We start from the raw sequence: 27,627 nt of genomic DNA, 5'->3' as shown, positions 1-27,627 counted from the left end.
ATCGATGAACGTCAGTGGGTGCCATTTTTCCCACATGGAGAAATTTTACTTGGCTTCATACGCACTCCCACATCAGATACCAATTTGCCGGACTGCCCCACGGCTGGCATCTGCCACACGGTATAACAGAATCACGGTGGGAAGGCTCAACCCTTGCAGTCATACCACCGACATCCGCCCCTGTTGTCACGGGCCAACACAACAGAGCATCACTTTCAGGGCAGCCCTCGTATAACCGCGCTCCCCACGCCCGCCCTCAGCAGGTGGCGCTGCCCGCCGCCCCGCCGCCCCGCCGCCCCGCGCTCCCCTCCCCCTCGCGCCAAGGTGAGGGCGGCAGGGCGGGGCCCCGTAGCCACGCCCCCTGCCGGCCGCGCGGTGCCGTGCGTGCTGCGCTCCTCCTTCCCTTGACCGGCGGCGGGGGGGTGGGAGCCGCGCCGAGTCGGGGCGCAGCGCGGCGGGAAGAGGCGTCCTGCCGGCACGGGAGAAGCTATGAGCCCCGAGGAGAAGCCGCCGCCCGGCCGCTCTCGCGACGAGTGCCCGCCTCAGCCTGCTGCCGGCCGGGGCCGAAGGCGAGGCGGCTTGCTGACGGAGATCCGCACGCCTATCCGCACCGAGCCCTTCCAGCAGCGCTACAGCCTCAGCCCCGGCAGGGAGCTCGGCAGGTGGGTGTGCAGCCGCCGCGCCGGGCACCGCGATGGCGAAGAAGCGGTTTTCCGTTCACGAAGACGAGGTGAAATGCGGCAGGGTGTGCTGCGGGATGAGCTCTCTTTCTTAGGCGCCGGCCGTGCGGCGGGGCTGACCGTGGCACACCGCCTGCTGCCCTACGGCGCTCGGCCCCGCCGCTCGGTGCGGTGCGCGGGAGGCTGAGCTCGGTTCGGTTCGAAGCTCGGCGGCTCTCAGAAACTCTGCCGCTCTGCCCTGAAGTAAGGGCTTGCGCTGGGAGCTGGGCGGCCGTTGGCCCAACTGAAGGATTGGCGAGGGTTCCTTCTGGCGCACACCGGCACGAGTGGGGTGAGCGCTTCTGTGCTGTGAGCAAGGATGCAGGCAGCAAACCCTGAGCAAGAGTTGTGGCGACGTTTGTGTGGGGTCACCGGTGGCCGGAGCTGTACTTAGAGGTGATCTTTGTGTAATGGCTGATCCTGCACCTGCACTTGTGTCATGATGAGTTATGTGTCTGTTCCAACGGTGGCACTGCCTTTCTGCAGTAGCAGTGTGTTTCAGTTCCAACTGCCTTCCCTCTCTTTACCTCCACAAAGGTTTTCATCTTCCCTTCCAGTACAGAAGTCCACACTTCTGACTGTGTGTGTTTGCTTTTCCTTCAATTTCAAATACCTTTTTCGCTAGGTTTGTCTAAGAACAAGTGAGTACTTCATACATGAGAGCACCCATTAAAGAGAAACTTTTGCTAATCCGTTGTGGCAAACTAAAAAGGCAGGTAGAAAGTCACTCTGACACTTGTAGCTGTCTCTTTGTATGGCATTTTGTTGATAACGTACACTTAGCAGAAATTGTTTTGCTTTTATCTGCTTGCAGAGTGTGCAAACATTTACTTTTGAGTAGGTCTGTCTTTGCAAAGGGCTTGGGCAAATTAGCAACAAAATAGGACAGGGTTTTGCCTAAGACAAAAGGCTCACAGAGTTCATTTAATTTGGCAGCTGAATTTGCTAAGGAAATAGCTATGGAAAAAAAAGTTCATGTGCTCTGTGTCCATCTCTTTTCCCATAACTAGGGAAGTGCTTAAAAGCTGAACTTGGGATGGGAATTCTGAAGAGAATGTGAACTGTATACGTTGGGTTTGAAGGAGAGAGCAGGCAGCAGATGCGGCACAAGCTGGGTGTATGAGCTCATCGGGACACTGCTCACTGGCCTCCAGCCCGGCTGTCAGTGTGGGTCTGCTGAAAGAGCCTTGTGCTCTGCTTTCCATTCCTGCGTGTGCAGGTGGTGGGCAGGGGCCGGGAGCACAGGCACACAGCTGGGGCCATGTGGTGATCAGAAAATGGGGAGGAGAGATGCAGGGCCTGGTGGCTGGCAGGGGTGGCTGCCCTGGACAAGCGCTGCTGGAAGAACCACAGGCTAGCAGGGGTGGGAACCTGGTTGTGATGTCACTGAAAAAACTTTGGTACAAGACTAAAGGAAAGCAGGCTTTGTTATTTCTGCTTGCAGGAAAAAATGGCTTTGGGGATGTAAAGCTTATGTACTCAAATAGGCCTGGCTTGCATGCTGAACAGGCCTTTGCAAGTATACCCAAATAGAACCTGCTTTTTCTAGCAGTAAACTCAGGAGAAATGCCAAAGGCATGGCTATTCTGGATGGGAATCTTAAGTTGCTGACATTTGGCCTAGTCTTCAGCCATATTAATTTTATTGTCCCCAAATCAGAATGTTCACAGATACATCTTCATTTGGCCTTGTATGGTGTTTAATGTTTCACTTCCTTTGTTTAAAGTTGTAAAGATGCCATTTCTGGTCAGCACGTTCTTAGACCATTTCAGCAGTACTCATTTGAGATGAGCTAATACAAAGTATTATTCTTTGTGCAGGATAATGCAACAGTTGCTTGACCTTTACCCTTATCTGTACACTGCATAATTTGACTGTAAAATCGGGAACCATGTTTTAATTATTTTTGTGGTGACAGCCTTGATGCATATTTGTGAGTATGCGCACAATATACCCTCTGGATGTCTGAGCTCCATATTCCAGAAACACAGCTTCAATCAAAATTTCTTGTCGCTGATTCACATTACCTAAAGCTTCTTTGAAGTGTCCAGTGTAATTGTATTCAGTTATTTTGCTCTTTTTCCTCAACAAAATACTCCCTAGATAATTGCACACAAAATACCACTAGGCTATTAATTCTTCAGCTTGTTGATGTGGCACTGCACTCTTTTAATATAAAACAAGCTAGGTTCATATTGGTAGCCATAATTTCTGTACTAAAAATAACACTCTTGGTTCTAGAGGTGAGTTGGAAAAAGGCCTGAACAGTTGGCACTGCTTTTTCTCTGGAACATAAGAGTATTCTTAAGTGGCTGCTCTAAACCAAGCAATCTTCTGGCCAGTGAAATATGTGCAGTGCATGCCTGTAAAAGTATATTGTGTTCAATTCTGTTGATTTTCCTCATTCTACTTTTTTTTTTTTTAAATAAACAAGCATGTTCTCCACCCAGACCACGAGTAACTATTTAAATCGTCTGAGGAAAACTGAACAAAATAATCATATATTCTTCATTTTTTTATTATGGTTTCGTGGAAAGGTTGCCTGGCTCTTGAATTGGTTTTCCAAACTTTCTGGCGTAAACTTGCTTCTCAGGTAACTTTCAGGAGTTCAGATCTTAGTCATATGTAATTCTTGTGCAGTTGGGTGTATCAGTAAGAATGCATAGGTATGCTGTCACATTTCTAAGCAGCTGTTGTCTTAGGTGAAACTGATGGGGAAGTGAGAAGGTGAAGGCAAGACTTGCAAGTATCTGATTCCACCATTTGAGAATAAAATCATGTGAGGAAATATTCACAAACATCAGAAATGGAACCTCCCCTCACCTGGCTCTTTGGAAATCAAAAATTGTATTAAAAAATCACCCCCAGGAAAGAATGTTTGGCATGAATTATATAATAAATTGCACATAGTGTTATGGATCTCAGAAAATTTTTCTAAGCTTTCTGAAAAATAAACATATTAAAAATAGTTGCTAATATTTGTAGTAGTGACAGTGTTTTTTAGCTCATCTCAAAACTATTACAGTAAGGTTAGTTCTCTGTTTCCCTGAGCCTATGACAACCAGAATTAATTGGTGTGACATAAATGCTCTTGTTTATCTGATTTGACATTTGATTTGTGATGTGAGGCTTTTCCTTTCAGCCATACTATGCGCCAGATAAAATAATGCTAATTCTGTTGGCAGTCTTGAAAGATGACATTAAGCTTCTTCATGATCAGATATGATATCTTAAATCATAATTCTTGACTGAGGCTCTTGTGAGGACTGAGAACAACTTGTTTCCTATTTAAGTCACCCTTAAAAGCATTTTTGTTTGGATAACTGATAGTCACTTTTTAACTTTGGAAAGGAACGTGAAATATTACCTCTCAAAACTGCTCTTCCTTCATTGCAACTCCTCCTTAACATAGCTAAACTGGTAATGCTGTCTTCACAATTTAATAGCAGATCTGTTTCTTGAAAGGAACTTTGATAAGCAACATCTTAAGAAACACAAAGATGCACCATCTGGGTGTACTCTATGGGAAAGCTTTTACATTCCTGTTTTTATTTCTGCTTACTACACAGTCTCTATCGAAAGGGAAACATAAATGTATCTTGTGGTTTAACTTCTTACTTTGATTTTTTTTTTTTTCCAGTGGACATTATCTTTGGTTCTGGAGTAGTCTCAGATGTGAATCTGGATAGGTGCATAGTGATTAGTTTTGTCAGTTAGAAGTATCATGTTTGTCAAGTCAGATTTTTCTGGGATTGTATTAAGAAAAGGCAAGTTTTACAGACAGTGGTTAGGTATTATAATAGCTTTATAGTATTATAGTAGTTATAGGTATTATGTCAAGGCATTTTTGATTTTATTTTATTTTTTTTTTAGCTTTGAACAACTTGTAATAAATACTTGTCAGCCAGCAGAACTCCTGTGCAGCGGCTTTTCAATTCCATCACCTAGCCAACTTCTGTCCAGTGCAGTCAACAGCATGAGTGTGGCCGCACGCCGGGGTCTCTTGCTGTTTCTTCCTCTTACCTGAATTTTGTTTTATTTCCAGAGTGACTACTGTGTGATAAATCAGCAACATTGGGCTTATTAGGCTAATTAACTTGCTTCCAGATAAGTTTTGTATGTAATTCAAAACAGTGCTCTACCAATTGGAAGATTTTAAACCTTTCTGAACTACTCCTACTAGATGCTTTGGTGGTGCTAGAATTAAAAGCTTTTGACTCTGCACTAGAGAGACGTTCTTTCAGAAGGAAAATGTACCTTTGCAGGCTAAAAAGGCAACACTCAGGAAGCTACAGGCTGGTGAGCCTCACATCTGAGTCTGGGAAGATCATGGAACAGATTGTCCTGGAAGCTATGTTAAGGCTTCAAGTTGAGGAGGTGATCTGGAACAGCCAGCAATGGCAGATCATGTTTGACCAATCTGGTAGCCTTCTGTAATGGTATGACTGTATTGGTGGACAGAGGAAGGGTAATTGATGTCATCTGCCTGGACCTCTTCAAGGACTGTTATTTGGTCCCATGCCACATCCTTGTCTCTAGATTGGAGATATACAGATTTGAATGTAGACTATTCAGTGGATAAGGAATTGGTTGGGTAGTTGCAGCCATGGTGTTGCTGTCAATAGCTATGTGTCCGGGTAGAGGCTGGTGATGACTTCTGTTCCCTGGGGTCAGTCTTGAGACTGATGTTCTTCAACATCTTTATCGATGACCCGAATAGTGGGGTTAATCATAGAATCGAAGAGTCCTTTGAGTTGGAAGAGACCCTTAAAGATCCATCTAGTCCAATTCTCCTGCAATGAACAGGGACATCTATAGCACAGTATCTGCATATCTACCAGTTATTAAAATAGGACCCTTTAACAGCAAGTTCTGTTCTTTTATCTCTTTTTTTTTTTTTTTTTTTTTTTTTAATTACCTTTCTTTCTTCTTCTTTTGAAATGGCTGCTATTTTACTCCATGAGCACTATTTGGATTTGGTGCTGAAACACAGCTTCAGTAGCAATTTGAATGCTTTCGATAAATGTGTAACTTTACATTGTACACAAGTAATAAGGACTCGCATCTTCATTTGGAATAACTTAAAAGCCTTTTCCCTGGCTACATCAGGATGGTTGCTCTTGATTGTGGTTAGGATGGCAGTACTGGAGGGATGTTTGCTGTTATACATGACAATAATCACAGGCTTCCTAGAACTCTGCTTAAAAGAAACACCATCCTTGCAGTATTTTGAGGATCAGGAGTACATGGTCACTGAAACATTCCAGAGTTCTCAATAAGCTGTACATGCTACAAACATTTGGTGTTTTTTGCTAGATCTGTAGCAGGCACATAGCTGTTAAGCTTTGGATTTTTCCCTTGGCATTCTGCAATAACGTCTGCATTCTTTAAACCATCTTATAGTGACCTTTTGACTACACCTTCCTAGTGCTATGAAATCCCATCGTATTTTCATGCATTTGCAAAGTTTTTTTTAAAGCATTTTCTTGCTGTTTGCCTGCCTTCGTGTATGATTGTGCTCTGATCTATTTTCTTATATCTATTGTTCTGCAGATAATGGGTGCTTATGCAAAATGTGATTCCTGAATGACTGTGACTGTATCAGTAGTTATAAATTAGATTGTTTTAGTGAGCCTGCCTAGCAGATACCCACTTTGTGGATGCTTATTACTTAATTCCAGCTGGACAGTTTTGAAACAAATTTCTATTATAAGCAGAGTGACCACAAATGCTTTCAGCAGTTACTTTTAATGGAAAGCAGTCTGTCACTAGGTTAGGAGCTGGGAGAGTGAAAAGTTTGACATGAGCTGAATTAGTTAATTCTGTATGTTTTAGCTTGTGACATAGGAAAGGCAAGACTCGAGTAATTTTATTCCAAACGAGAGGAGGATTCTAATTTTGTTAGTTTCAGCTACCCTACAATAAGTTAAATAAGGAAACAGAGTAAAGGCTCTCCAAGCTACTCCTGCAGCTTTATAAGAAAATGTTGACATAAAAGTAAAAATGATCATTTTGTCTAATGTTATATCTGTATGTTAAGAATTTTAAAAGATTGCTGTACTTAAAGGGATGAGGATTCATCATCGTGTTAGATAATGCACTAATTCATAGACATTTTCATTCTAAAAACCAGTACTATATGAATGGAATTGAGTGGACCAGGTGGCTTGGGAAGTTAAGAGCAGGCACTTCAGCCCAAAACACTGTGGGGGAAGACTTCTGAAAGTGCTGCAGCGTGCTTTCAGCTGGACCTGCTGGCTTAGTGTAACTCATCCACTGTGTTTTGTCAGAAGTGATACCCATTAACATGGCTGAAGCACTGTGCTCAGTTCTGCAGTGTGTGTTTGTATTCACACTGTCATTGCTGCAAAAACTGTTAGAACATTTTGTGTTGGCCAAGCTTCTCTACTTTCTGAAATGTTTCATGCTCCTTAAACAACGAGACAGTTGGAGTTTTTGAGAGCTCTTAAGCAATCAAAACTATGGTTGTTCTCGTTGCAGATACGTCATGGTGAGAGCATGAGGTGCCGTTTTTGAAAAATGCAGAGAAGAGTATGGATATTCCATAGCATAAATAGAGTGGCATCTTGAGCGCTTATTCAATGAAGCTGCTGTCTGCTGTTGCCTTGAATATAGTGGTGAAAATAGTAACAGGACAAATAGTTTGCTTAAGTATAGTCATGGAAAGCATAATTTTCTTGTTTGTATACCATTTGACTAGCTTTTTATGAAAGGCTCAAGGATATCTTAATCTTCCTAACTGGCACAGTTCATTTCTGCTGTATGTTTGAAGATTTGGAGTCACTTGAACTGATACGTTGCTGTTGTAGTTCTCTGTTTTAAAATCCTTATTTTTAATGGAGATGTAACCTTAACTCTTTAGAATAGAGGCTATCACTGAGCAAGGCATCTTTCTAATTTTAGAGCACGTGGTAAAGGTGTCCCTTAAGAGGGATTTAGTTCAGGTTTTCTGAAATATTAATTTACAAGGATTATACTAAAGTTGTCAATAAGGGACTTAGTTCTAACCTAAAATTCTTCTTTAATTTCAGAGGAAAATTTGCAGTGGTGAAGAAATGTATCCAAAAAGACACTGAAAGAGAGTTTGCAGCAAAATTCATGAGAAAAAGAAGAAAGGGCCAAGACTGTCGGATGGAAATAATCCATGAAATTGCAGTCCTTGAATTGGCACAATGCAACCTTTGGGTCATTAACTTGCATGAAGTTTATGAAACTGCAACGGAGATGATTTTAGTCCTGGAATAGTAAGTACCAGTAATAATTTCTGAATAACCTTCAGCAGTATTTGTTAAAATTGTAGTATAAAAAATCTTTTCCACTCGTATGGATAATGTGAAAAACAATTTTATTGCTTGCTTGTCACCTGCTTGAGCTCAAAAAATTGCCAAGAAAATCAGTATTGCAGGAAGTTATGTGCAGTCTTGTAACTACAACAGAATGTAAGAAATTTTCCAGTTGTATGGTATCTTTCAAAGCTGAAATATAAACTAAATACTTAATGAAGAAATTTTTAGTGAAATCTGAACTGTGTATGCTCCACACTAATAGAAGGTGCAGAGAGAAGCAGTGAGTACCTGTACAGACACTGAAGTTTCTGTTACTGGCAGTGACAAATTGGAGTGAAGTCTGTTCATTTTGCCTGTGTTGAAAAAGGTATTAAAACTTAATATCATATATTTAAATGAAAGCATTGAAGCTTGCTGTAATCAAGAGTGGAGAACTTTGTAGTTAACAGCTCTTTTCTACCCTCAGTGGAAACCTGTGAATATCTTCAAAATTAACCTAAATAGAATGTTAGCTTTGAAGATGTTTTGTTGGGGTTTGTTTTTGGTGTTGGGTTGCTTGGGTTTTTTGAGGATTGAGAGTTGGAATTATTTGTAGACAAAGCTGACCAGCATCAGAATTTTTTACTTTTCTCAGTGTAACACTTCTCAAAGTAAACATCTAAGTAAACAGAAGTTTACTTAGTATTAGCTGGGATAGGTTACTTCTAAGGAATTTAGCGTAGAAATTTTTCTTCTCTTGGCTGCTCTATCTGGTAAAACTATTAAATATTTTCTACTGCAAGATCTTTCAGGAAGTACATAAGCTTAGAACTGCAAGCACTCCCATACTCAGTGCTTGCAGACTGACCACCTGCTTTTTTTCTTAATGTGATACAGACAAGAACTTGTCTTCTACTTGATGGAAAAAGGCAAGAGAGCTGTATCAGCATTTATTTGAAGACCTTTTGAGCATGCACTCAAGATGTGTCCCAAATATAGCACTCTGGTGTCTTTTTGGAGAAAATAAGACTTGTGAAACTATTTGAACTCTGAATCTCTTGTATTCCGCATTACCTTGAATAGTGACATTTAACTTGTGACTATATACTTGAATGTTTTTCTTCCCTGCATTGAGTTTGTCCAGATGGGAGTTTCTGCAGCAGTGAATGCTCATCTGACACTCCAGAGGCTTAGTTTTTCTTCATGTAGATTCTAAGAGTTAGGCAAATGTTTTTTTGCTGTTGAACAGCTCAGTTAAGATCGTGTTCAGACTCTATGGGTTTAAAATGGCTGTGAGAGTAACAGTGGGGCTTCCTAGTTGAGAAGTGACTTGACCTACATGCTAAGTCAGTCTGGTTTGTACAGCTGTTCCCTTTTCTGTTATCAGAAATGAATGGTGAGAAATCTTGTGTGCTAATCTGATGTTTTTCAGAAGTCAAAAGAAACTTCATCTTTGAAGTTCAGTGAAATGGAATTAGATTGTGTGTTGTTTTTTTATGAAGGCAAGCTTCTTTCTTGAATATATTTTTTTTCTATGTTGTGCAGTTATGCTGTTAGTGATTTATAAAACATTCAGTTTTTGTTAAATACAAAAGCAGAACAGGGCTTCTAGTGTCTGATTACCATTACTGGGGATGAAAAAATATATATTTTAAACACTGGTAGTACAGATTTAATGAGAATACAGTTTAAATTTCTGGTTCCCATAGAGATTCAACGCAAGCAGTAGAATTCAGAGCTTGAAACAAGCGATGGAAATTGTGATAATTGTTATGTATAATTGCTGGCTTTCCTTTAGAACTCAGTTCTCCTACAAAACGTTTTTAATACAAAGTATTAACTAGGTTGTTCATGAGTTAGCATCATGATTATTTTTATATGCATCAGTCATACCTTGTTAGAGATAAATAGCTGTGTTGGAGTTGTAAATTAAAAAAAAAAAACACTCTTTCACTGACTTCAGCAAATACATCTGGATGCTTCTTTAATGTCAGCATGTTCCAGAGGCGTGTTGCAACAACACAGGTATGAACGCCAGTACATTTCTGACATTCTGTATGCAAAGGATTAAAGAACGTATCTGGACTGTAAGCTTCTCTAGGGCATTTTGGTTTCTATTAAGCTTCATGGTCTGTGTGGCAGATCCTTACCATGGAAAGGACAAAAATACTTAATCGTTGCCCAATAACTTGATCTGCTAAGATTTAGAAGTTTCCTCTCTTGAGGTTGGATCTGTTGTAAGGGAGGTGAGCTGTTATTGTTTCACCTTTGCAGGGAGAAATCTTAATCACATGGAAGGTTGCCTTTAAAATACTATCAGCTTTGACAGAAAGCATACTTAAAATTGCCCGCAAAGTGTTAATGTAAGTTCCAAGCAATGGAAAACAATGGGGCTTTAGCATTAGTTTTAACTGCAGGATGGCAGAACTCTGTATCCATGCAAACACTGACTTCTTGAGGTCACGTGCAAATGAACTGCAAAGAATTGAAGAGCTATTCTGAAGGGGTGATATGTAAAGCCTGTAATTACCCTATGGAACAGTGACATTTTTCTGTTTTAGTGAAAACAGAATTAATAAAAACCTGGGTGTTTAGTGAAAAACATAAGAGTCCAGAAAACCTGACACATTCAGATTTCAAAATTGCTTTTTTCCTTGCAACTTTTGGGCTCAGTAATTGTGTACAATCTAATGACTTTTGATTCTTTTGAAAGAAAAACAGTGCATCTGGTGCTTCAAAGCAGGCATTTTTATAAGTGTTTATCACTTATAAACTTACATGCTTATACATCTATGTTAGGAATAGACATTAGCTTGTTAGTGGGTCACATTTTAAACAAACGTGTGTAACTTCAAAATCTGGGACAGTATTGTTGGATGCACATATTAGGATGTGAATTGGATAGCTACCTGCTGGAATCTTGTGTATATATAGTAGACTTCCATCTTGCTTACTTCAAGCAAGAAGAAAGTTACCTTCATCATGTTGAGGAGATGGTTGGGTGTTTATTTGATACGCTGCATTAAGTACTTTTTGCACCTGTTGGGCCTGCGTTATGTTACTGCCTGTACTGTGGTGATAATGACTGTGCTGCTCCAATGTTTGCACCTTGTCTACCTATTAGTTAACAGAGGTTTAGTACTTAATGGCTATCTCAGATTAACAGTGGTGTTTTAGGGAGAAACTTTGTTGGTTACCTTGCACTCTGCATTTCATTCAGCTCTTAGGCTCCTTGATAGGAAAGACCACAGCGGAGGGGAAGTATGCATGTGTTTGGAAACTGAGAACATAAACTGCATGGACTGTTTTGTTTAATGCGTATGAATGCTTTTCTACTCATATGTCCTCATCAGATATCGATTTTCAGTCATCTCTGTCTTTGGGTACCAACACAGTGGTAAGTTAGGGTAGCCTTACGCTTCAAAAATTCTCAGTACATTTGCTCTCATACTTGCTATCTAATGGCACACCTCACCAAGGAACAGTACAATGTTAACGTGTTGTGAATGCACTTGAAAGAAGCAGGATGTAGAATTTTGCACGGTGCATGAAAACGTACAAAGGAAGAGGCTCAGTCTCCACTGAATTTAAAGTCAGTGTAGTTGTAACCATGATTAATGTTCTAGACTTCAACTGACTTAGCTTTTCAATTATTCTGATAAGAAGTAACAAAATGTTAGCATGGTTTCAGTGATTAGAAGCACTTGGATTTAGCTTGAGACTATATAGAAGTTAGTGGTACAACGACAGTTCTGTCATAAATACATGAATTTCTAAGGAATGCTGGTCGCTGCAGCTTTAAGTTTGAAAATGAATCATATCTTATTTCTACACCTTGCTAAGGGAATGTGTACTAGAGAAATAATGTATTCTAAACAATTCTTGAGTTTGAAGAAGTGCCCCTAGATATTTCCTTATCCATCTTTTCCAGAGTAAGGTGGCTTGTTCACCTAAATAATTTATTGTCCTGAAGACAATTCTTTACTGCCTATTAAAATTTTCTGTTGAGAAGGGTCAGGGTACCCAGTAACTTGCAGAGCAGTTACTTTATAACTAGCACTATAAAAGCAAAAGCTTATTGGAAGATGATTTCTTGGAGGGAAAAAATGAGTACATGGTCAGCACCTGAGAACTCTTGCTCTGCATGAATGCTGAGATCATAGCAATGTCATGTTTGAAATACTTAGAGGTATTTTCATCTCTTTTCTAGATCAGGAATACTGAATAACTAAATTGAAAATACTGTTAAGCAGCATTACAAAGTTTGGCACAGATGTGTAGGAGAATCTCCTTGGAGTTCATTTTGACATTGTGCTTTCAAACCGCTGTCACTGAGTTGGCTCACAGTCAGCAGACTGTTTTGCTTAAAGGAGTCAGTTAAGCTGGCTTCACAGCAACAATACACAGAACAGCTCTGCAGTAAGGAAGTTTGCAAATTTCCCATGTTCTTCTAAAGAATCACTAATTTTATGTTCAAACGTGGCAATTTTGAGTTGAAGTGAATTGTCTGAAAGAAGTTTTTCTATCTACATCCTAAGTAGAAAAGTTGATTTTAAAAACAAACAAACAAAAAACCACTGTATGTTAAAACTTTTTTTTGCCATCTGAAACTTCTTTGTAAAGCAAAATACTTCTGTATGGTGGCTGGTACAGCCGTGTTTCTTAAGTCATGAAGTGGATGTGTATGTCTAAAGGCTTTATTTGTCTGGCTCACTTCTGAAGACACCTAGGTTCATCACCTTTAAAAAAGGACTGCAGATTACTTTAAAACTGTTCAAAAATAAAAGTATTTTTTGTACCTGGTGTTTTCTACTCTCATATTATCTTGTCTTTTCATTTCAGTGATGGGATATTTTGTTTCAACTTCTTCTTGCCTTGATTTCTAAGAAAATTAATTCAAAGTTATTTAAGTGTAATATTAAAATTCTGGGTAGCTTGTGGTTTAGCTTGATGTCTACTTATAGTGTTCTAATTTGTAAGCATGTGTGTATTAAGTAGGCATACAGCAAACGGCCTTATGAGGCCTACCTCATGCTGATTCTCAGCTGAGTTTATGAGAGCTTATTAAAGAAAAAAGAAGTGTGATCCCTGTTTGGCAGCTGCTCTGGGGAACGAGTCCTATGTCACATAAACAGAAATGGCAGAATTAATGCTTTTCTTGTTTCAAGCAGCAGAGAGGTTGCAGCAAAATCCCAGCCTTGCTGCTGTAAAACATATCAGTAATTTTGGTAGTAGGGTTTATCACTATACGTACATTAAAATGTAATGCTACGAGGAATTAAATCAGTCTTCCAGGTAACCTACTATCACATTCTTAAAATGGAATTTGTTTCTTTTATTGATTACAGAAGACATTTTTATATATTTATCTGCAAGTTCCAAGTGATGTTGCTTTTTTTTTTTAAAAAAAAAGTGATCTAAAATGTGAGAATAAATGATCTCACATCCATTTTAAAAAGGTAATTAGTGTCTTAGTCTTGTCCAAAGCTGGAATAGAGCTACCTTTTTCTTTGAATTAAATAAAAACATGCTGAAGAAATGTACTGCCCAGTGTCAGAAGTATAGTATTTTTCAAGAAGAACTGTATTAACACTCACTTCATGAAAACTTCTTTCGTTCTTTAGTTCCATCATCTTTGTTACAGGATTAAGAAAAATGTTAAATAGGTTTCTTCTTTGAAGAAAAAAAAATCTTGTTTTAGTAAAGCAAATCATACTGCTGGTCAGTTAGCCAATGTAATGAGCAGAGATACAAAGCTCTATATAAAAACTTGAGTTGAAACCATCTTCTACATTTATTATTTTCTTACAAGATAATCTCCAGGGAGAGTTTTAAATAATGTGGGACTATCTGGGAAGGTAAAATAAAAAGAAAGAAAGGCACAAGGGCCACATCAACCAAGTTAGTATTCATAAAATTAAAATTGAATATATTTAAGTGATTTATTTATTTATTTATTTCCTCAGAGTCCATAATCCAGATTCACCATTTTATAGAACTGCCTTGTTTGCTTATCAGGTCCTTGTTTGCAAATGCCTTTCTCTTCTGGGTGGCTTAGGTACTATAATTTATTATAAGAAAGCAAGCCATGGTAGTTGTTGTTATGTACCAGTAAAGATCAACGCTTTGCAAAGTCATTGTGAGGTAACTGAAGAGAGCTGTCCTCAGGGGGGTTTCACTGTCTGTCACTCAGCTGATTATGGAATTTCTCACAAAGGTTGACTTCATCTACACATTGATCAGTAGCAATTCAGCAATCCGTATGTGCAAGCAGCCTGTTCTCATGCTGTTTTGCCCATTCTTGTTCTAAGATGGAGCCTCTGTTATGATTATTTCAGTTGCTACAGAGATGATCTTTGGAGTACTGTTGGTTTGTTTCCATGTTGCTTTGGAGTACTTGAAAAACATTTACTCATCTGTAGTTATTTTCCTATTTTTCTTCTGTTATTTATTTAAGCACATATAAGCAAAAGATAAGGAATCAAGCTCTGAGAGCTGAAATTTTCAATAATATTTTGAGATGAAAGCTGTGTAGAAACTTAATGCATCCCAGTCCACCAGATTTTTCACAAACAACTCCATTATAGGCTTTATCTTTAGGCTTTTCTGAGTCTCTACAAAGTGTTTTGAGGAGAATTAGGAGCGGCACTATTTTGCGTTGGGTTTATGAAAGCTTACTTTGGCCAAATTTCCATATAGTTTAATAGCAATAGCAAAAGACACATCTTTTTTAAGCACTGCCCTTAAACAAATGTGGCATTCATCTCTTGAGCAGTCACTGATATTTCCAAAATAGCCTCAACAGTTTCTGTAGAATCTATTTTACTTAAGTCATGGAATATTAATCTTTGCTTCTTTTGAAAGCTGACATACTGAATGGAAGTCTTCCTAGGCCATTAGAGCTTGCAAAATGTTCAATAACTGAAAATATCACCATTGGATGATACCACCTGCTGATCTTTTCTGTGCTAGTGTAATAAAATGGGTGCTCTAGCTTAGTGTTTGAAATAATAACATTCATGCTGTTCTGTAGTGCTGCTGGAGGTGAAATCTTTGACCAGTGTGTTGCTGAAAGAGAGGAGGCCTTCAAAGAGAAAGATGTGAAACGACTTATGAAGCAGATCTTAGAAGGAGTTTCATTCTTGCACAGAAACAATGTTGTTCATCTTGACTTGAAGGTAAAATTGTTGCAGTACTTTTCATGCTTCTTAACTGCTGGCTTCCTTACTGGTCACATCATACTAAGGACACAATTTTATCATAAGAAATGGATCTCTTTGTCATAAGAAATCCAGAGTATTGCATATAGTAATAGTAGATGTAAGTTGTAACCCAGGGATCCAGAAAATTATTTTCCATTTTTAGTACGCTAAAACTAATTTTATACGGCTTTCATCCATATGTTCTTATGAAATAAAGCAATTTTATTCTGAGGTTAAACTACTTTTCTAAGCAAACCAGTATTAAAAGCATCTTGTGTTTAAAATTTTCTAATGCTCCTATGTGTCTAATTCCTCTATTATTTACTAAGTGGTAAGGCACTACATGTCTTCTGTTGCCAGAATCCTTGTTTATACTTCACTGCATTTTGGTACAAAGCTACCAGTAGATTCCTATATCAAGCTATACATACTTATATTTAACAGAAAATCATGAACCATTCATCAGTAAAGCAGAAAATGTGTAATATTTGTACACAAATATCTCATCTGTGTTGCCATTTATTTAAATCACCCTAGAGTCCTTTAAAACTTTGTGACTCATTGATTTATCAAACATATCAAATAATTGTACTAATATTTAATGAAAATTTCCTAGCAAGTGGTAAGTGTCCAAAAGGACTGAAGTTCTGGTATGTTTATAGAAGATACTGAGGGTCTCTGCTTTGTCTGTACATAGACTGTGCTGGCCAAAAGTATTTCCATTGAATTTCCTTGAAGCAACGTATGTGAAATTAGAACGTGTCTTTTGTGGACTGTATATATTTGTACACATTTGAAGTTAAAGCTGTGGTGTTCTTTAGCCCGAGCATCTGGGTGTCATAATAAGAAATTACTGTGTTTTTATGTTATTACGGTACTTAATTGTGAAAGTACACTGGAGAGTTAATTCCAGCTTGCAAACAGGTAGCTTTCTAAAGCTTAGAAGGAAGCTTGCTTAAAAAACTCCAACTGATAAACTGATGTTGTAAAATCGAACGTGTCCAGTTGTCAGAGGTTAAAAGACCCAGTATTGCTTTGCTAGCTTTAATAAAACATAATTTGGGTGCTGCTCTTTGTGATGTGCTTATTAACCCATTGGCTTTACCCTCTAGAAGAAGAATTTGTTAAAATGCCTGTTAAGATCAAACTGTAAGCTTGTTTTCTTAGTCTTGTATTATAAAGCTGATCAACTGGATCTGTGAGGCTGACAGCCTGCTGTTGCTTCTGTTTGCCTCTTTGCTAGCTGCAAAACTTTCATATGAGAAAAACTGTGTATTTTGATGTGGCTTAGCAGGGTTGATGCCCAATTATTTCTTTCTGAAAGTGTGTCTCTTGTGAAACATGGCTGAAACTTCATGTGTTTTTAATAGCAAAATACAATAACATATAATTCAGTTTTGTCTCAGAGAAGAGCAAATATAACGCTACTGAGTGTAAATTAAAAATCATTCAGCAACATTGTTTTGATTTTATTTAATTTGCAGGGTGTGCATAGAGCGTAGTTGGGAGTCTTTCATCTCCTCTTGATGGCACATAAAAGCTGCAGAGAAAGGGAAGCTTCTTTTTTCATCAGCTGTTTGACTTGATTGTGTTTGGTAAAACTTAGTTAGGAATGGAAAAGAATGTAAATTACAATTAAAAAAGTAGGTAAGTTGAGGAAGGACTGGCTACTGCTTGTCTGAGACGGATAAAGCTGTACATTGCCAATTAACTGCTTCAAGCAGTGCTGTCCTATAGTATATGTTACTCTGCTTATCCAACAGGCACCTTTTTACTTCTGTGTGGTTCCCAAGATGATGTGTGCTGTGAGGAATTTATAGAGTTGTCATTTGAAAATGCTTTGGGTGTCATTTTATACTAATGTTCAGAAAGTAGAATAATTGAATGATGGGGGTAGTGTCCTGTTGAGGACACTTCAACTGTATCATGTTTTTTCTAATCAGTATTCCAAGCAGATTAAGATTGAATGCTTAGCTATTTTTACACACAATGTAGCAGTGTAGTCAGGATATTCCAACCAGTCTACTTTTCCAGTTTGTTCTCATAATTCCTTGGGTACTTCCTGTTTTCAGGAAGCTTAAGTACAGTTTTCTCTGCACAGATGTGTAGAAACAAACAATAAAACTTCTGTCAACTATTAGCTGCCAAAATGTAATACAGTACTCAAGGGTTTCATGAAAAAATTTCCTCATTTAAGAATTATCTGCAAAAAAAATCATATCATTTGTTCTATGTAAAATTAGATGGTTAACTTCATTAATTTTACAGGTTATCTTAATTATGCATCCTTAGTCTTACTCTTTCGAAAGCCAACTAAATTTACAAGAAATAGTATGGCCAAACTCTGATAGAGACTTCTAGAATAATGGAAAATTTGCAGTATATGGATTTTGCTGTTGTATCATCAGTTTACAAGACTTCAAAACCTACTTGCAAGGTAGGTTTGAAGGGTGTGCATTTTACTAAGTGCACTTGTTATAAATGATCTGTGCAACTTACCTAAATAGCTAGAAGAGAACAGATGTTTGTATGTACTGTCTTATTTTGTCCTTTACGCTGAAGTTCAGAACATCAAGAGAGCTGTGCTCTCTTTCATGTGACAGCAGTTTAATCCCACTTACTGAGGGATGTAAGATTGGCCAACATTTACAATAACAAATTATGCTTTTCACTGGTGTTACTTGTACATGATGCTAGGGGCACAACCAATGTCTCAGATTCCTAAAGGCCAAGAATCTGATGCTGATTGTATGCCTAGAAAAATAAAACTCCATTTATTTTCTTTTTATCATCTTTCCTAAGGTACATGTTTCTAGTGGTACTAATATGGCATTAGGGTAGACTTGTGTGGCCATATAACGTAAACTCTGTCTGCATTCTGATCTTGTAAAGTGGTCCATTTAGTCGTCTTTGTTCAGTATACATCATACAAGGATCTTAATTGGAAACTCTAAGCCTCTCTGCAACAGGGAGGAAGGCTTATAAATGTTGCTATCTGCCAGTTTACATTAGCCATGCCACATAATGTCATACATTAGCTGCTTGAGTGCAAGGCCCTTTGCAAAATGGCTAGTAGGAGAGACTCTAGCCTGGCTGGGTATCTCTGGTCTTTACAGGAGATCAATGTATTGTCAAGCCTAGATATATTAGAGCAGTGTAAAAAATAAATAAATAAAAAGGAGAAATCACTTTATAGATGTAAGAAAATGATCTTCCTTTTCTTTAAGTTTTAGAGTAATTGAGTGTTGATAGTAGTTCTAAAGCTACAGCATCTTCAGGATTTAAAGCTGGGTTTGGACTTTTGTTCATTTGAACCTTACAGTAGTTCCTTAAAAGAAGAAACCTGGTGTTATTTCAGTACAAATAGATTTAGGGTTATGAGTTGGTTTGTACTGCAGACAATTTCTTGCCATTGAAAACTTTTCCTCATTTAAATATAGAGAGCAAATGCTTTTCTCATGTGTTCTCTTTGCCTCTTCAGATCGTAACTAAATTTCCCACTGAGAAGAACATCTGAGAGGCTAATTAGGGAGGCCTTTTAATTTTTTTTTCAGATGTTTGCTTTTCTAATACCATATTCACACTTTCTATTCTGTATTTGTAATATACAGCTTCAAAATCCTTTGTATGGCCACCAGTTTGTAAGCAAAAACAAGCTATTGTTAATACATACACTTAGAAATAGAAAACAGACATCTTGGAGTTCCTTTTAAATAACGTGGCTTAACTTTACAGGAATGAAAGAGCTTGAATTTTTTCAGGTCTTTTAGCGAGAGGAGCTGGGCCAAGATTTTAATGTGTTCTTGTACAGTTTTATTTCTGTTATCAAGAGGAAGGATGTTAATGTGAAATCGCACTGTCACAATCAATGTGGGAATGAAAAAATGTGAATAGGAGAGAACTATAGATATTGGTGTTAATCCAGTTGGACTGTATCCCTCAGTGGTTGCTTCTGTGTTCATACTCATTTGTCCTCCTCCTTTTTCAATCCAAATTCTCAGAAAATAAAGCCTTCATGGAAGTCAGGCTTACCAGAAGCGTGAACATAGTGTGAACTGTCAGTGTTACTGCTTGCACAAGTTAATGACAGAGCACAGTGTAATTATTGGCCCAGTGTGGGGAGACAGGGACTTGGTCTGGCAATGATATGCTTCAAAAAACTAAGTTGCAAAAAACAAAGACCCACAAAGTTTTAAGATTTTAAAAAAATATTCTTTAGACTCAGCAGCTGCCATTCAAAATAGAAGGCAAGGGACTTCTGAATGACTGCAGAGTTTGTGCTGGGGAATGACAGCCAAGATCTAGTGACATCAGAGCAAACAAGCTTATCCAAAGTGATGCTCTTAAAAACCTGTTTTTCAGGCTGCTGGTTTTTTTTTTTTTTTTTTTTTTTTTTTACTGTTCTTCAGTTCGTATTCTGTAATACAGTTGTTTGAACAAGATTGAGGTCAGTTGCATCAGAGTTTCTTTAAACAGGTATAGTCAAAAAAGTTTCATAACAGTTTAGAAAACATGAACTTGAGTGTTTTTGGACACTCTTAAACAGGAGATATCTCATGCCAGGAAGAAACAAGGAGGGAACATTGGAAGGAACAAGGAGGGAAGAAAGGTGGTATGAAAGACTGAAGGTACAAATGTGGAGATCTTCATATCCTTTTGCTAAATGGTAGCTACTGGTGTCTTTTGTATGAGTTCTAAGCTAAGAAAGGTAGATGCTTAATTAACTTATTAAGTGAACTTATGAATATAACTTAGGAAAATCCTGCCACTGCTTTGAGCCAGTTTGTTTCTTCAAGTTCACCTTTGATTTAAAAATGAAAAAATAAAAGCCCTGGGTACTGTATATGTTACGGAACATATCGTTGTTATTCTGAAAGAACTATGCGATTTTATGGTGTCATAGACATTAGATTTTAGTGATCTCAAACATCTACTTGCTTTGCCTTTCAGCCACAAAATATTCTACTAACCAGTAAGTCTCCACTGGGAGACATAAAGATAGTGGATTTTGGCCTTTCCAGGATAGTGAAGAGCAGTGAGGAATTAAGAGAAATTATGGGAACTCCAGAATATGTAGGTAAGTTGTTCCTACAACGGTGGTGTAGCCTTGAGGAGGAGGGTACTATCAGCTATGGAGGATTGTCTCAAAACTTGATGAATGCCACACTGTCTGTGTAGTTACTCTGTCAGAAGATCAAGTCATTAAACGTGATACTACTGTAGAAGTTGGAATCACCAGACTAGGAATTGACAATTTTGTGCTTGTGCTGAAGATGAGTACGCACTTCTGACAAATCTGAGCAGTGATGACAAGCATTACTTGGCTGAGAGGTTGAAAAATACATACTCTTACTGAATATGGTATTTTAGCCTGGTGGGCTTTGTATCCATTTCATTAAAAAGTAAAATTGTTCCAGGCTTTGAAAATGTGCTTGAAAATAACCTTAAGTTATATAGCATATTCTTTATGGGTATGGGTTTTCATGCTGCAATATAGGATGTTGGATATTGGAATTATTTTTCAATAGGAGATTTGTATAGAGCATTCTTAATTGGTAAAGAGATGATCATTGATTCTGAAGATGACAGTAAAAAGCAGTTTTCTTTTTATCTGAAACTAACCAATGATAGTAATAATTTAAATAACTTGAATATAAATATCTGTTTATAAGCCACTTGAAGCATGACAGTCTTTTAATAAAACTTTTCCTCGTGCCTGCTTTTGCATTCTTACATACAGTATCATGTCTGTGTATGAAAAAAATATAACTTTTTTTTTCCCCCGAATAGCTCCTGAAATTCTGAGTTATGACCCAATCAGTACAGCAACTGATATGTGGTAAGTTGAACAAACTAATGACCATCATAAATAACATCATTTCCAACTAATGTTGGAAAGCTTAAAAAGAAAACAACCAATACAAAAAAAAAAAAAACAAAACACCTGTGTTTGTGTTTTTTGCTTTCAATTCAGGAGCATTGGAGTACTGGCATATATTATGCTAACAGGGATATCACCCTTCTTAGGAGATGATAAACAAGAAACATTCTTGAATATATCTCAAATGAATGTAAGTTACTCTGGAGAAGACTTTGATCTCATATCAGAGTCTGCTGTGGATTTCATGAAAACTTTGCTGGTGAAGAAACCTGAGTAAGTATAATACACAGCCATTCAGCTGTCCTATGTATAGACATTTTAAAGTGAATACTTGAATTCTTGTTTTTCAAGTATAAGGCAACTTTAGGCACTATTACTTTTCATACACATTAAAAGAGTTCTCCATATTCCTCCTGACATGCATGTTCTGAATTTATCCAACTATAGCAATTAGAACTGAAAATTTCAGAAGATTGTAAATGCAGTGTAGTGTGGTACAGTATTCTGGCTTTCAATATGTATACCCTGCTGCTCTCTCTTATATGAGCTGTGCTTTGAGCCTTCTGTTTCTGATGTATTAGTAGAGTACCTTACTCTTACATAGTTCATTAGTATGCTTTTCTTAGGGGAGGCAAATTGGAAGTTCCAGCTCTCAAAACAGAACTTGTACTTTCTGTGCAAGTTCCAGAATTCTTCTTGTGGTGTCTCAACCACAAAAATTGTCTACTGTATCTTGGTGGCTTAATTGGTTGGGTTTTGTTGGTGTTTTTTGTGGGGGTTTTTTTTGTGTGTGGAAATAATTGAATGTAAGTATGGCATGATTTTCATAAATTTAAGGAAAAAGACAGTTGCTCAGAAATATGATAAACTGTAGTGTTTAAGATTCTATGAACTCCTTTATTTCAAATATTAACAGTTCATCTTCTTGGACTGTTGGTCTTCTAGGGTAAAAAGGAGCTATCAGAACATTTTTAGTAATTCTATCAGTCTAGTACATTCATTTCCTTAGAAGAAAACTGTATGAGTATCTTACTGAATTTTAAGTTCACTGAGACATTTCTTTGTTCCTTTGCAGGGAACGGGCAACTGCTGAAGAATGTCTCCAGCACCCCTGGTTAGAACAAAGTGATGAACCTACTTGCAGGGCCTGGAGTAAGAGTGCAGGAGGGGAGAGCGGTGATGTCATCCAGAAAAATGCAGATTCTGCCTCTGAAAAACCTGTAGATGTTGAGAAAGCTGAAGAAGAAGAATCAATGATGACAGAAGAGCTCATTGTAGTAGCTTCATATACACTGGGACAATGTAGGCAGTCAGAAAAAGAAAAAGCAACTGAGCAGAAAGCCATTTCCAAACGATTTAAGTTTGAGGAACCATTGCTGCAAGAAATACCAGGAGAATTCATTTATTGAACTATGTGTTACTTCATAGCAGTGTTTTCTACTAAACAAAAGTATCCTAGCCAAGGGAATCTCTGATATGCAATGAATGTTCTAGATAAAAGAAAATGTTGATAGGTGGCATCTAAGGAGAATGTGCCAAGCTTTTAATTTCATGGAAGAAATAAACAAGATTTCAAGTGGCTGGCAGGAATTTAACAAAGATGAAAGCTTATTTTTTGTTTGTAATTTTTATTTCTGTTTTTTTTTTTTCTTTTTGCCTTTGGATAGCAGACAAATTCTGTTAATTGCTCTGATGCTCTGGAGAAGTTGGCATAAGAAGAGTTTCAGTGGCAGATGTCAAGAGAAGTATATTTTAAGATACATTTTGTCATGCAATGCAAATATATAATGCTGGGTTTTCCTCAAATATTTCTTAGCACTCCTGACTTCAGTGGATGTATCTACTGATCTAAAAAATACATGAGATAATTTGACTGGTTTGACAGATTTCAAAACTACAGTATGTATGTATTTACATTTTCATCCTATCCAAAGACTTGGATTTAATGTATAGTTAAATAGTGAGCTAGGTTTCTCTAGCAAACAATGCACATGTCCCACAGGTAAAGACCATTTTATCAGTAGACAATTCCAGAAACAGCAGTGTCTTTGGGAGCGCAGTAAAGTTCTGCTCTGGAGAGTGCTAAGTCTCCCAAGGCAGTCTCTTGATAACCCACAGACTGTTGCTCCCTCTGTCTCCTATTTTGGGCCAGGTGCACCAACAGAACCCAGCTCAGTGTGTCTGCACGTTGCTGATGAGTGGGCAACAAAGAAAGTGACCGGGTCATTTGCAGCAGTTATTGAAGTTCTCACTCCTTGCTTCAACTTTTTAGTTCAGGCAGTTTGTCCATCTAATGGTAAGCCAGCCCTTAATTCTGCCCCCACTTCCCTGCCCTCCCAAACCCAACTGAAGTTTTACTGGGAGCTGGAGGTCATTGCTGCCTTCTTTTTGTTCTGTTCTAACTGCTGCTTTAGAAAGAAAGAAGCATCCATAGGCTAAATTGCATAACCTTTTTCAGTGTAGCTGTCAGATGAGGAAGAAAATGCTATAACCTCTGAAACAATGAAGCACAACTCATACCTCGTGCTTCCTAATCACTCCCCCTTAGACATTTGGAAAAACCATATGTATGTGATGGGGCGGAGTTGGGTTAGGAGCAGTATGGATGGGTCATAGTTCTCAGTGGACACAGTCCCTCACAGAATAAAACCAGGACTAACCAGGCATCAGAATTGACTGGTTTTTGCAATGTATGGATATCTGAGGTTCTTGGACTGAGTCTTGGTTTTCTTAGAAATCTTTCATATTGATGCTGTTCCAAAGTTTAATTTTTATGTAATTGAAATTTAGTGATTATTATATTGCATACTGTTAACCATTCAACTATTTATTTGGTTTCCATGTGCCATTCCTTTATAATAAACTCTGACAAAAGTTTTCTTGCTGTAAAACAATGAATAGACACTCTTAAGATAGCGTTTGGTTTTTTTTTTTTGTTTTGTTTTTTTCTTCCTTGCTGCTGCAAACTTTCTCATTTCAAATGCACTGGGAATGTCCTAACTATAGGGAGCAGGAGATTCAGCACTCTGTTGTTACCGTTTGTTAGTTACACAAAATTAAAGCAGCTTATTAGTAACATAGACAGTGGTGCTGTGATGTGGTTGCTTGTAAGGGTGGAGGGGAGAAAGCACTAGGGAAGAAGAAATCTGAATGAAAAGCACTGTAACACTGAATGGGGCAATGTGAATTTTTCCATAATGTTTCACTGGTGGGGGTCTGATTGCAACCACTTGAAGGCACATCAAAAAAATAGCACCTAAGCTAAACTGTCCTATCAGGCCTCATCTTCTGTGGAGCTGCACATTGAGTGTTCGTGTAGGAGAAGCACCATCTTGCTCCTTTAAGACCTTTATGTAGGGAAGCATCCAGAAGTCCTTGAGTGATTGAGGGCATGTAATGCAGAGATGCCTTTCATACTCCGTAGAAATTAGACATTTGCTTTTTTTTTTTTTTTTTGTTCTCCTTGTATTGAAAAGCTATCATGCAAGGTTTTCTTTGATTTCTGGGGCTGGCAATTAGTAGAAGTTGAATACAAATCTTTAGGCTAATGGAGCACTTATGTTATCTGGGCAAATCTAGTAGAGAATGGCAGCTGCACTGCTGCATGTTGCTGACCCTCCCTGCAATGCTGATCTTTAAGACAGAAAGTGCTCTTCGTTTCTTTTACAGTTCAGTCATTTGCCCAAGGCTACTTGTCTGGGGGACATTAACTTCTGCAATCCACCTGTGAATCTTCCAGTGTTCTTCAGTGCAACTTTGATTTTCTTCACATTTGTATTTTCTTGCTCTTATAAAGTTTGAGTAAGGCACTGAGAGTGAAGCATGGTCACGTTCCAGCCTTAGAAAACTAACTTATGTTGCCATATCTGCATACCTAAATGTGTAATAATTCATGATTGCTCACAGCAAATTGTTTAAGGGCCCTATAAGCAATTTCAATTTCTCTTGTGACCACAGATCCTGTCTCAGCCGGGAATAGGGATTTGTACTAAGAACTGATGTTGAGCAGCATTTATTTGCCCTGTATTTGCTGTTATTGACAAAGAAGCTTAATATATATAAATGAAGTACGTGCTTCTACAAGGCCAGCTTCTTTTAAATTGGCTCCTTTGAGACCTCCAGTGGGCTGCATTTCTTGTTAATCATTTTGTGCTTTTGTACAGTGTTTTTAGCATCATTAAGAATTTCTATGAAGTTGGGGAAGTTTAATTGTATAAGCAAAGCATTTGAGATAGCCCTACAGTAGGAAAATTTCTCTAATATATAATGTAAGACTGCCAGCCGCTCCCACACAGTTGAAGTGATTTCCATTCTTCTCTAAGCTGGATAAGGCTGTGAGCGAGGCACACCTTCCCTACAGTGTAGGGAGTACAAGTGGGTTACTGAGGCTAATTTCTTTAAGAAACTTACTGATGAGGCAACATGTTCAGACAGAGCAAATCAAATAAATGCTTGTTCGGAAGAGCAGACAGTCTGCAGATCCTGGAACTGGATGGCTGCATGTGCATGTGGTTCCTCAGGAAAAAAGCTGCTTATGCTGTGAAGTACTGGTGGGAGAGATGGAGAAAGGAGTCAGCTCCTTGGCCCTTGTTCTTTGTTCCAGTCTGCTCTCCAGATCTCCAGACATTGTTCCTGGGCAGCAGTGTGGGAGTTGCCTTAGCAATGCTGGGAGCACGACTGCTGTGTGCTTGGATGCAGGAAGGTGGAAGAAGTGGAAGAGAAGTACAGGTGCTCCTGTATATGACTGGAGAACTGTCCTTTCTATCGTTAAGATGTGAGAGGTGTGAGCTGTCTACGTGCTGCAGGAGTGGGGCTGAAGTGTGCAGGTCTGTCCCCTTTGCAGCTGTTGGAAGAAAACGGCATGTTGGGTTGAAAGCAGAGCTTTTTGTCTTTACTCATTGCTTTGTTCACCACTGAGAAAGAGACTATAATTTATTGTCATAAATCTTCTGTAAAACTTTTTTTGTTATTGTTGTCCGGAGTAGAATTTTTTGCCATTTGTTTCATTTCTTTCACTCTTCAATTGGGGGATCCAATGCACCAAACACAAATTCCAACCTGTGATCTACCAGGTAAATCTTGACAGCTGTCAGCAAATGCCCTTTCTCCACTCCACTGGTGATGCTGGCAGGAGACAGGGAGAAAGATGAGCCTCACACTACTGGGTTCCACGGCAAGTCAGCATTTACTGATTTCCAATGGACTTGCAGAAGGTATGCAAGCTTCTTCTGCAGAACTGAATATTACTGGAATCAATGTTAAAGCTCAAGTATAGTATTGCATTACAAGCTACTACAACTTAAACTCTTCTCTGCTTGGTGCTTGCGCTTGGCTTTAGCTAAGAAGCAAAAGTACATTACATTGCTGGAACTGGATTATAGTATGTCATATGGAGACTCCTGTTCAAATAAATGCCCTAGTTGTTCTCTGAGAATTTCTGTAAAATTATTTTTCTTGACACCCACATAGGTGATATTTTAGTTTTCTGTATTAAGTATTTGTTCAATTTATATTTGGTCCATACAGTAATCCAGTGATTTCCACTCTAAAGCAATACATTTGCATTGTGGACATCTTCATGATGCCTCATTTATAGATGTTGAATTAATCTGTCATTGGGATTAATAAATAGCTACAACACCCATGTAAACCACCTTGATTTATATTTTTTTTCTTGGTATATACTAAACCTAGAAATGCATTGCCATTAAATTCAGAACTGTTACATCAGATCTCTGATCTTCAGGTGGCTGCAGATGCAAGGCTGGAAAGAAGGTAGTTAAATGGCAATTAAAGGTGTGAAATTTGGGGTAGTTTCATGTCTCGAACATGGTGGAACAGGTGTCGATCAGCATTAATCCAGTTTTAATAAATCATGCAGAAATGTGTACTATGGAGCCAGACTCTAACATGCCCTTCAAAGTGGGGGTCCAGAACTAGGTTACTTGGCTGTCTTGCTCCCTGTGGGGAAAGTCAGAACACCTTCTAGATGTTGGGTGAAAAAATTATTTCCTCTTCTTCCGCTGTGTTCAGGTTGGATTTTAGGAAGAAATTTTTCTCTAAAAGTGTGGTTGGGTATTGGAACAGGTTGTCCAGGGAAGTGGTAGTCCCTGGAGGTGCTTAAGGAAAGGGTAGATGCAGTACTTAAGGACATGGTTTAGTGGGCAGTATTGTTGGTACGTGGGCAGTTGGACTAGGTGATCTTAGAGGTCCTTTCCAACCCTTACGGTTCTGTGATATGTAATTTCATTCATCATACAAGACAACCAGCAACTATATTGCTCTGTAGAATTGAAATCATTTGTTTTCATAAAAATATAACCTGAAAGTTCTATAAAATGGGGGGGAGAGGAGGGAAGCTAAGTCCAAAAGGGTGTGATTAAAATCTCTCTTAGTAATGAATAGGTTAGGATTTTTCAAAGTGAAATGAAATGCAGTATTAGGCCCAAAGCAGCTACTGCAAAATTAGGGGGAGAACAAACTAAATTACTTCAAGGGATATATTTTTATTCCTGTAAACACAGAGAACGTAACTGCAT

At 38.4% G+C, this 27,627-nt stretch overlaps 1 protein-coding gene across 2 annotated transcripts; it reads left to right on the top strand.

Moving 5' to 3' along the window:
- The first annotated feature begins 358 nt into the window (after nucleotides 1-358).
- Nucleotides 359-26,522, top strand: STK17A (serine/threonine kinase 17a). 2 transcript variants are annotated; one of them, XM_031599379.2, is made up of 7 exons: nucleotides 359-662; nucleotides 7,772-7,984; nucleotides 15,039-15,183; nucleotides 20,158-20,284; nucleotides 20,998-21,046; nucleotides 21,182-21,361; nucleotides 22,164-26,522. In XM_031599379.2, the coding sequence occupies exons 1-7, from the start codon at nucleotides 490-492 to the stop codon at nucleotides 22,495-22,497; spliced, it is 1,221 nt and encodes a 406-aa protein (XP_031455239.1). In that variant the 5' UTR covers nucleotides 359-489; the 3' UTR covers nucleotides 22,498-26,522. The 2 variants fall into 2 exon arrangements, with proteins under 2 accessions (XP_031455239.1, XP_031455240.1); XM_031599380.2 differs by lacking the exon at nucleotides 359-662 and adding an exon at nucleotides 714-1,115.
- Nucleotides 26,523-27,627: the final 1,105 nt, after the last annotated feature.

Source organism: Phasianus colchicus, chromosome 6 (assembly GCF_987193195.1).
Source record: "Phasianus colchicus chromosome 6, bPhaCol1.hap1.1, whole genome shotgun sequence".
NCBI classification, from domain to species: Eukaryota; Metazoa; Chordata; class Aves; order Galliformes; family Phasianidae; genus Phasianus; species Phasianus colchicus.
Note: the sequence above shows the minus strand (reverse complement) of the source record. Positions and strands in the feature narration are given on the sequence as shown.